Source organism: Vipera ursinii (assembly GCF_947247035.1).
Source record: "Vipera ursinii genome assembly, chromosome: 1".
Taxonomy (NCBI): Eukaryota; Metazoa; Chordata; class Lepidosauria; order Squamata; family Viperidae; genus Vipera; species Vipera ursinii.
In genome coordinates, this window is record NC_139512.1 from 272,769,673 (window position 1) to 272,779,848 (window position 10,176).

General features: G+C 41.8%; 1 protein-coding gene across 1 annotated transcript in view; it reads left to right on the forward strand.

Moving 5' to 3' along the window:
- The window catches only part of GINM1 (glycosylated integral membrane protein 1), a 28,386-nt gene extending 21,400 nt beyond the window's left edge, over nt 1–6,986 (forward strand). The window contains exons 6-8 of the mRNA XM_083374031.1: nt 1,786–1,916; nt 4,665–4,828; nt 6,039–6,986. Coding sequence (XP_083230157.1) covers nt 1,786–1,916; nt 4,665–4,828; nt 6,039–6,141 — 398 coding nt within the window. The 3' untranslated portion in view covers nt 6,142–6,986. The remainder of the gene's footprint in view (nt 1–1,785; nt 1,917–4,664; nt 4,829–6,038) is intronic.
- Nucleotides 6,987–10,176: the final 3,190 nt, after the last annotated feature.

Here is a 10,176-nt window from a genome sequence, read left to right on the forward strand (position 1 = left end):
ATGATAGCATAGTTGGCTGAACCAGCCTACCCAAAGAGTGTTCATTAATGCTTCCACTTCAGCTTGGCCAGAAGCATCGAGCCAAGGGCCAGAAAGCTCTGTCCTAGCCCCTGCATTGTTCAACACTTGTATCAATGACTTGGATGAGGGAACCCTTATCATTGAAAATATCATAAAACTGGGATATCATAAAACTGGGAGATTTGGTTAAAACTTTAGATGAAAGAAGATTTTTAAAAAAGATCTAGGCAACTTAGGCAGTGGGCCAAAGTGAATAGAATGGAAATACGTAAAATTTAACATCTTGATAGGAAAAATATAAGGCCCTTAGCATGGGATGAAGGAAATCTGGCTTCGCCTGTCTCTTTACTTGTCTCTTTACTTAGCCTGTCTCTTTACTTAAAGAAAAGCGCCCTTGTCAATTGGAACTTAAACATGAAGTAGCAATGTGCAAGTGCTGGGGATTGTGTAATTGCACAATGTACAATAGCTTGGGATACTTTAAGAAGAGCGACAAGTCCAGATCATAAGAAGTAATTGTTCCATTCCATTCTTCCTTGGTCAGTCCCCATTTGGAGTATGGGGCAAGTTAGAGTGATTGGAGCAAGGATTGATTAGAGGAAGTTCAAAAGAGGGTTAGCGAGATGATGCTGGATCTGGAAACAATGCCCTATCAGTGATGGCGAACCTTTTAGAGAGCGAGTGCCCAAACTGCAACCCAAAACCTACTTATGTATCATCAGGTGCCAGTTGGGTGTGGCCCATTGGGTGGGCATGGCTGCAGTGTTAATGGCAGACTGGGTGGGAGTAAAAAGTTCAATCAATCAATTCCAACTTTGCGAGATCTTTTTTTTTCCTGCGAGAAGTTGAAATTGATTGAACTTTTTTTTTTGCACATGGTGGCAGAAAGCGAAAAGGTTTTATAAAACCCAGCTGAAGGCCTACTAGGACTGGGGCAATGGAGCAGGTACCCACAGAGAGGGCTCTGCATGCCACCTGTGGCACTCGTGCCATAGGTTCGCCACAACGGGCAGTAATGGCGAACCTTTTAGAGACCACGTGCCCAAACCAACCAAAACCCACTTGTGTATCGTCGGGTGCTGGATGGGCGTGGCCCATTGGGTGGGCGTGGCTGTGGTGGTAACGGCAGACTGGGTGGGACTAAAAAGTTCAATCAATTAATTCCAACTTTGCGAGATCTTTTTTTTCCCCGCAAGAAGTTGAAATTGATTGATTGAACCTTTTTTTTTTTGCACACAGCGGCGGAGGCCTAAATTGAAAAGATTTTATAAAACCCAGCTGAAGGCCTAGGACTGGGGCGACGGCAGCGTGCCCACAGAGAGGGCTCTGCATGCCATCTGTGGCACGCATGCCATAGGTTCTCCACCACGGAGGCAGGGCTTATATTAGGCCCATCCCCCCAAATCAAACTAGGTCTTATTTTCAGGGTAGCCTTATTTTGGGGGAAATATGGTAGGAGAAACATCTCTTCTATGCAAGCTGTCAGCCACATGAAACTGTGAAATTTCTTTTGCTTTAGGACTTCAGTGGTTGAATGGTTTCTATCAGAGATGTTCTGATGAAACCTGCACCAAAAAGAGGGTTGGAACAGATGACCAAAGATCTATATCAACCTCATAATTCTATAAAAAATTTAAATAGTTTTGCACTTTGGGATTTTATATATCTTGTCCGTACCCTGCTTCTTTTTTACTGGCTCACAGCATTGATTTTTAAAACAACCAACCAACCAACCTACCTATCTTTTTTACTTTTATAAAATAGATGTTGAAAGTCCTCTACAAACTACAAGTCACTATCTTCTCAGGCAAGCCGAAACTACTGTAGATGAACAGACCATGCCTGGCAAATTGCCAGAGACTCCACTCAGAAGAGAATCACCATCATCTTATAAGGTATGTTTTTGTCAGAATGATTGTGAATGGCAAATAGGTTCACCTAATTTGAGTTAATGGATATGTAAGGAAATTATCGGTGCCTGATACGATGTCTGGCATCTTCTCAGTTACTCTGATCAAGAAGAGCCCTGGTGGCGCAGTGGTTAGAATGCAGTACTGCAGGCTACTTCAGCTGACTGCCGGCTGCCAGCAGTTTGACAGTTCGAGTCTCACTGGGCTCAAGGTTGACTCGGCCTTCCATCCTTCCGAGGTCGGTAAAATGAGGACCCAGATTGTTGGGGGCAATAGGCTGATATTTGTAATCCGCTCAGAGAGTGCTGTGAAGCACTGTGAAGCGGTATATAAGTCTGAAGTGCTATTGCTATCGCTAAATGCCATCAAAGAAACTAAGTCCAATAAAAATAAAAAGGCATGGAAACAAGGGGGTAATTAGAAGGGAGGTAAAAAAAGTTCAGATAGGGTTGCAACTGTGTGCCTCCCCCTTTCAACATGCATATGGTACATATACTGAGGAGTGCGACTTCAGTTACACAGACATGACTGTCATGTTCAGATTATGGTATCTCCCCCATTCCCCCTTCACCTGATGCTCCCATGGATGTGTGTGTGTGTGTGTGTGTGTGTGTGTTTGCATGCCTTCGAGTCAGTGTTGACTCCTGGTGACTATCTCAACTAATGAGGTGCCCTCTGAGCTTGGTTGTTTTCTTGAAGACAATCTAAGTAACATCATCAGTGCAACAGCCAATGATGTTACCATCTGCAAGAAAAGAACCAAGGTCCGGGAGCGTCAAGAACCCCTCATTTCAATCCTCAGCTACAAATATTCTCCTTTCTTGGTATATCAGCTAGTCCCCACAGTTTCCTTGGCACGATTGTAGAAATGGTCTGCATTTGCTTCCTTCCTAGAGCTGAGAGAGAGAGTGACTGGCCCAAGGTTACCTACCTTGCTTTGTGACTCAAGCAGAACTATGACTCACAGTCTCCCAATTTTCCTGATGCTCATGGAGGTGGCTCACAGTTGACCGGCTTGATTTTCTTTTGATAAGGCTACTCTGAAAAGCTAGTACAGTTGGGACCAGGAACTCTCTCAGTTGTAAGCAATGCAGTTGTATAAGGCATGATGTCACATGACTCTGCTGATTTACGATGGCAGTTCCAGCAGTTTTAGTTGCCATCGGTTATTGAATCCCTCAAGGTCACACTGTACTGCGGTCATATGCTTGCCAGTAGTGACCTCTTGTCAGCTTCCCCATCAATTGTACCTTGTTGGAAGCCAGCAGTGAAGGTTGCAAGTGACAATCACATGACTGCAGCACACCACAGTGTTGTAATTGTGGGCTTATCACTGAGCACCTGAATTATGATCATGTGGGGCGGTCACAGTTATGAAGACCTGTCATCATTACCCTTCATTCACTGCTGTTGTAACTTCGAATAGTTGCTGAATGAGTGTATGTTAAGTGAGGAACACCCATAAGCAAGAGATCAGGTAGATGTTCAGCCAGGATTTAAATGTGTCTCCCAACAGAAGCTAGGCCCCTGATGGATTTCTGTCTTATTGGCAGCTGCTAAATTCATCCATCCAGAACAATCAAACTCCCCTGAAATTAGTACTAGGTTGCATGCCTGCTCACCACAAAGATTATAAAAAGAATAAGGTGATCCCAGATAGCTATAGGGCAGCTGGTAGCCTTTTTTGGCTCAGCAGTAGCACTAGACTGGCTACTAGCCCAAACCCACTGCAGCATTGTTTTGGACCCTGGTGGACTGGTGGCAAGTGCAGCTTCTCTTTGGCCTAGAAATGCGGGGGGGGGGGGAGGGCAGGACAGAGAGAAAGAAAGAGAGAAAAGGCAAAAGGATGGCTGGGCCGAACTCAACATGACCTAGGTCAGATGAAAAAAGGCAGGATCTGGAATTGCATATAGAGTGTTTGTACCACTGGTGGTCTGAAGTTGAAACTCAAATACTTTGGCCACCTAATGAGAAGGAAGGACTCACTGGAGAAGAGCCTAATGCTGGGAAAGATTGAGGGGAAGAGAAGAAGGGGACGACAGAGAATGAGGTTGCTGGATGGAGTCACTGAAGCAGTAGGTGTGAGCTTAAATGGACTCCAGAAGATGGTAGAGGACAGGAAGGCCTGGAGGAACATTGTCCATGGGGTCGTGATGGGTCGGACACGACTTCGCAGCTAACAACAACAACCACTGGTGGTATGCAGAACCACTTCCTGTCTACTAAGCCAAACAGCTGACCCATTGAGTTTGGTATTATTGAAACAAAATACCACAGAATTCATAAACCCGCCCCAATGCCCCTACAGATATTTATTCCCTGGAAGCCACAGAGAAGGTAATATTTATCAGGAAAGTTTATTTCAATTTCAGGGACTTGGCTTTCCTTGTTTATGTGACATTGTTCCCGGTTAGGTATATGTGAAAGGGGCTATAAAGTTTCAGCTGGGTCAAAGTTAACTTCAGGAAAAAAAAGAAATGAATGTAGGGGCTTAGTTAAAAAGAAGTTGAACAGGAGATTACCGTACTTCAAACAATAGAAGATGTGGGAAAATATACCAAGGAATTTTCAAGGGGCAAAAGAGTAATGTTTGTAAAGACAAGCAACATATGTGAAGTTCCCACATCGTGACAGAAGTGTGAATTATAAATTGATGCGACAAACAACCAAAGAAAAATGGGCTTTTGCAGCTGCCCTTATTGGATTTCAATGGCCGTGTTGTTATTTTTGCAGGTGATGTGCCAGTGGGTGGAAGATCTGAGAAAGGAGCTTTGTACATTTTGGCTCAATTCTTTTCCTGTGTTCTTTAATTTTATGGAAGTCGTCGTGGTTGGAGTTGTGGGAGCAACTTTAATCATAAAAATATTAAAGGTGTTTTGTCCCTCGTGTGAAACCAAGTAAGCATCTTTTAAGTTTTTTTTAATCTCAAAACAAACTTCCTTTGCTGATAGAGATTTCATATAATATATTTATTCAAGCTAGGCTAATTAAATTGATAAAACAAAACTAATCCACAAGGTTTACAACCACAAGGTTAAGGAACTAACACCTTGGGTCTTGATTTGATGGCCTTATAAATCCAAACAATTAAATTATAAATATTAATTATTAATGGGAGATAATCACTGGGCGATTCAAAAAGTGAGGATGCTAAATGGATTTCTCCCTTATCTTTCCCTCCGCTGGCAAGAGCTGTGCTTAGAGCATGCACACTAAAGTTATTCTTGTTTGGTCCCTCCCCATCCCTCCATAGCCCCATAAAAGCAGCATCAGATAAACACAAAATGCTTTAGTTGACAGAATTGATTGTGTTCTTCCAGTAATTGCAAACAGGAGCCAGATACACAACAATAGTCCAGAGGAATCCTTCTCCGTGCCCCCAATAGGTCTCATCTCTATCTTTGCACACCCATTTCAACATAATTGGGAAACATGAAGAGCACGAGTGTCCACAAATTAGCAGTTAGCCCAGAGTCAGATTTTTTTTTTCCTTAGGGAGCCTCACAAAAGCTCTGAAAATTTTTTGGTAAATCATCCTGAAAGCTATCAATCAATATCTCCTACTTGCTCAGACTTAGGGGCCAACAGCTTGCCATTAATGTTCCGCTCACGGTTTTGAAACCTCTCATGGCTGAAGGGAGTCCCACCTGTGGAAGGCGCACCCACAATGGCACCCACTCATATATTATTATGCATAAGTAGGTCATGACTGCTTTCTTTAGAAATACTTTGTGGCAAGTAACAGATTGTTTGAGGGACTAATTTCTCCTTGCACACTAGAAAAAGGAAGATGAGGAAATAAATGAACAAAAGGAAAAGTTCTTATAAATCATGTAGATGACAATGTTAGTCCTCCGGGAATACGGATAATGGAAGAGACAGGTGGATGAATGTGGTTGTTTTTTTTTAGATAGCGCTCACCCTGAGAATTTTTTGAAACGAGATTTAATTACATTTTACTCTTTGAAGTTTATGTAGGCCATTTTCAGAAAGCAATGATCTGGGTTTTAGATTTTGAAACACTTTTCCTGAGTTGTTTTACTGTGAAGTGTTTATATATGAACATATTTCTGAAGTTAGTGTTTTAACTGACTTTTTTCCCCCTAGGGGAATCCTTCAACTTGATGCCAGTGTCATACCTGTGGCTGCAATAAGTTTACTTCCAGCTACTCCAGAGAAGATAAACAACGTAGAGGAAAAATGTATTTAAAAAAACCCATGAGTAATTATTTGAGTTTGTTGACCTAATGAACTTGGCACTTGGATCTTAATATATTACTTAATTCAGCCTTCCAAATGTACTGCCCTCTAGACTTTGGGACTATAACTCCCAGTATTCATAAATAATTGCAGTTGTGGCATATCTAGAGGACTCCAGTTTGGGAACTGCTGATTTCACAACAGTTGTCAGCCTGCTGTTTTTATTTATGAATGATTCATATTTAAAGGACAATTAAGGCTGAGGCCCAGAATAATTTTTGGATTCTTTTCATTTCAACCATTATAATACATTCTTGACCACAAAAAATGTTTCCTTACAAAGGAACTTCAATAAGTTCTAAGTTCAGTGAAATAATTTCCTGCTCCCTGAAATGATACCCTGAATCTTCCCAACTACTGGCTACAGGACACACCAGGCTAATCCAGGAAATTTGACCCAGACTAATGGAACAGAGTAAGTAGCATCAACAGGAGTATATAGATTTGTGATAATCCTAAAAGCTATTTTAGGCCTTTAAGTGTGCCTTATGGGAGAAGTCAAAAGCAAAAGAGTTTTCATACTGCTCTGACAATAAACAGTGGTGCAATTTTTGTTTGAATTTTCCAAAAAATAATCTTGATATTGTAAGCACTTTCAGGGTTTTTCCTACTGAATTTATGAACATTTGTAAAAATATGCTTCTTAAAAACTTACAATACACTACAAATGTTTTTCATCCAGGAGTACAAAATGTCTAAAAGTACTGTATAAATTCAGAGCACTTTTATATACTGATTTGTAAGATCATTAGATCTTATTGCAAATTTGCTTCTTGACATAAACTGGAGACCATGTAAAGTTCTTTTTTTTCCTTCAAATTTGAACAGGGCGCAAATCTGGATCTTGCATTTGCCAAGTACTCTTTATCATGTTCTAGTGGTAGATAAATATTAAGTAGGATCTTGTGGCTTCAACTGTCCATAATGTTTGGATATGACTATATTACAAGCAGTTTGTTTTAACTGAGTTGTAAGTCACTGTTTCTCATGTATCAAAATCCATAATTGGTGTTTGGAAATGCTGCTAATCAGGAAATAGTGCAGAGTTCATGTTTCCTTTCCTGTACGTAAACACTATGTTAATTAATGTTTTGGAGAATGCTGAAATAAGGTGTTTCGAGTTGTTAGCACATTTGCTAAATGAGAGGCACAGTCCATTGATGTTCATTGCTGAAAAACTAAATTTACCTAAGACATTTTCCCACTTTTGCTGATTGTTACCAACACAGGCATTTATTTCAAGAATATTAAAATAACATTGTAGAAGAACTGAGAGAAGTTGCACATCACCCAGAATAGCGCAGTTGCTGCCTTAGTGTACATTTCAATGGAAGACACATCAGAAAGGCACGTGGCACTATTGTGTGCTCTAGAATTGAATAACTGAGTTGTGGAAGCAATTATATCCAACTGCTTTAAAATGGTTCTAGAAGACATTTCAGTACAACCCTATTGTTGATAGTTTAGATGGCAACACTGAAAAACGTGAGCACAGAATCTCAAAGGTTGCCATCCATCAAACAGTTGTCACTGCTGAAGCACTACATTAGGTGGTGATACATTATATTGTATCTAATACTTAAAAACAAAATTTGTGAAAACAGGAAATAGTGCCATTAAAAAAAAAGCCTTTGCCCTAAGACTGAAAGAGGGATTGGCTCAAAGTCAACAGCTGGTTTTGTACCTAAAACAGAACTAGAAGCCATGGGTTTCAAGCCCTGTGCCTTTAACCACTATATAAACCTCTGTTGCTTAACCATGTGGCTTAGCCATGTTATGACAAAACCAAGATATTCATAAATAATGAATCTTGGGCAACCATTAACTTTGATAGAGCTCAGCTTGAGCAACTTCAACGATTTAACTATTTAATTTGTCCAAGAACAGATAATTGTTGCCATAGTCAGTCATTGAATCAGCCAGATTGCCTCAGCCTCCAGAGTGCCAATATGTTGCCCTGGTGCATGGGCCGGCAACCTGCAGCTCCGGAGCTGCATGCGGCTCTTTGAGCTGTCTCCTGCGGCTCCCAGTCACCCGGTGCGCGTGCATCTCTCCGAACGGGCAGAGGTGCGCACGCACCACTCTGAATGGGAGGTGCGCGCGCACCACTCCAAAGGTTTTGAGAGCTGCGTGCGCACCTCTCGGAACAGGCGGAGGTGCGTGCACACCACTCCAAATGGGAGGAGGTGCGCACGCACCACTCCAAAGGTTTGGAGAGCTGCGCGTGCACCTCCGCCCGAACACCCGTTTGGAGACCTGCTGGTGTTCGGGCCGAGGTGCGGTTTGGAGACCTGCTGGTGCCGGTTTAGAAAGCTGCCGTGGCTTGCGCCAGCTTTCTAAACCGGCACCAGCAGGTCTCCAAACGGGTGTTAGGGCGGCAGTTTGGAGGTCCCGGGGGTGGCTCCGGCGGCGCCCGGGCTGAAGGCGGCGCCGCAACCCGGCACCCGTCACCACGGAGACCTGTCGCTGCTGGCGTGCAGGTGCGTCCATATAAAAAAAAGTGGAACCGCGCACGTGTATCCACGCACGCGCAAAAACTAAAACATTTTGCGCATGTGCAAAACATTTTGTTTTATGCGCATGCGCGTATGTACACGTGTGGCTCCCACTTTTTTTTATGTGTGATGGAACCGGTTCCCAGTGGCTCTTTTGCTTTTTCAGGTTGCCGACCCCTGCCCTGGTGAAAAAGCCAAAATGCAATTCCTGTAATATTAATAGTGACAATGCTGCTGAATATGGTGCAGAATCTTGCTTCAACCTAATTTGAAGAAGAAAAAAAAAGACGTTTTCCAAATGTGCTGGCTACCATTTCTATAATTGTATATTGGGGACTTCAGTCTATGACAAAAGGTGAAGTGAAACAGATGTTGCAACCAGCCCATAATAGCTGATGAGGTTCTGGAGCACTGGATGCAATCATTTGGGCACATTTGCTGCATAATGTAATGCCCACTTTCTTATTGATTACTCTGGAAATCATGCCATGGGTTGGAAAAATACATGACCAGCTCTCAAAGAAATTTGGTTGAAGCATGTGGAAGATCTAGCAAAACTCAAACTCAATAAAAATGACACTGCTGGGCCAAAGCAAATGAATTTGGATGAATGTGCTGTGATCTCAGTAGACCCAGAGCACTTAAACTAAGTACTGGTTAAGCTATGGGTTACCAGATGGTAGCTTAGTACTTGAAGCAAGCAAGATGAGTAGTATAAAACATTTTTAAGTGAACATTCTGTAAAATTGAAAATTTCCAAAGTATTTTTTAAAAAATAGAATGCTATTTGGTCAGATGGAAGAGCTATAGCAGGGGTAATGGGCCATGGACCATTACCATTTTGTGGCTTATTAGGAACTGGGCTGCAAAGCTGGAGGTCAGTGGTGGGCGAGTAACCCCCCCAGTACATGGGAAAAATTGTTTTCTGTGAAACGTGTCCCTGGTGCCAAAAAGGTTGGGGACCTCTGATCTACAGTATTTACTTCAAATGTCTTATTTTCTGTATGGGACATCTAGATGCCCATCAAGCAGCTTTAAGTTTGAAAACAGCAGCTGTCACTCACCGTGTTCTTGTGCAGTTCCTGTTCAAATAAACCTATCACCCTAACTTTGTCATTATTCTGTTGTTGGACTGGCATATATTTGTTTTGTTTTCCTTTTAAAGTTATATATATTCTGGCAGTAAATATAGAATATATAAGCTTCAAGTCACTCACTGCCATTTTTCTGAAAAGTTGCTTCTGCTCTTTTATCATTTTCTTGATTCTGCCTTTTAGCCACGCTGGCATCCTTTTCTTCTAGCTAGTGCTTCTACTAAGCTGTGATATTCTTTGTATCCAAGTGCTCATTACTGGAAGATTAATGAAAAATAGTAATCTCACAGATTCTTAAAATTCCTATTCTCTTGGTACAATTTTCCCTTAACAAATCTCTTGGAACCTTAATGCAATGTATTTTTTTGCCAATATTTTATTTACATTCACATTGAA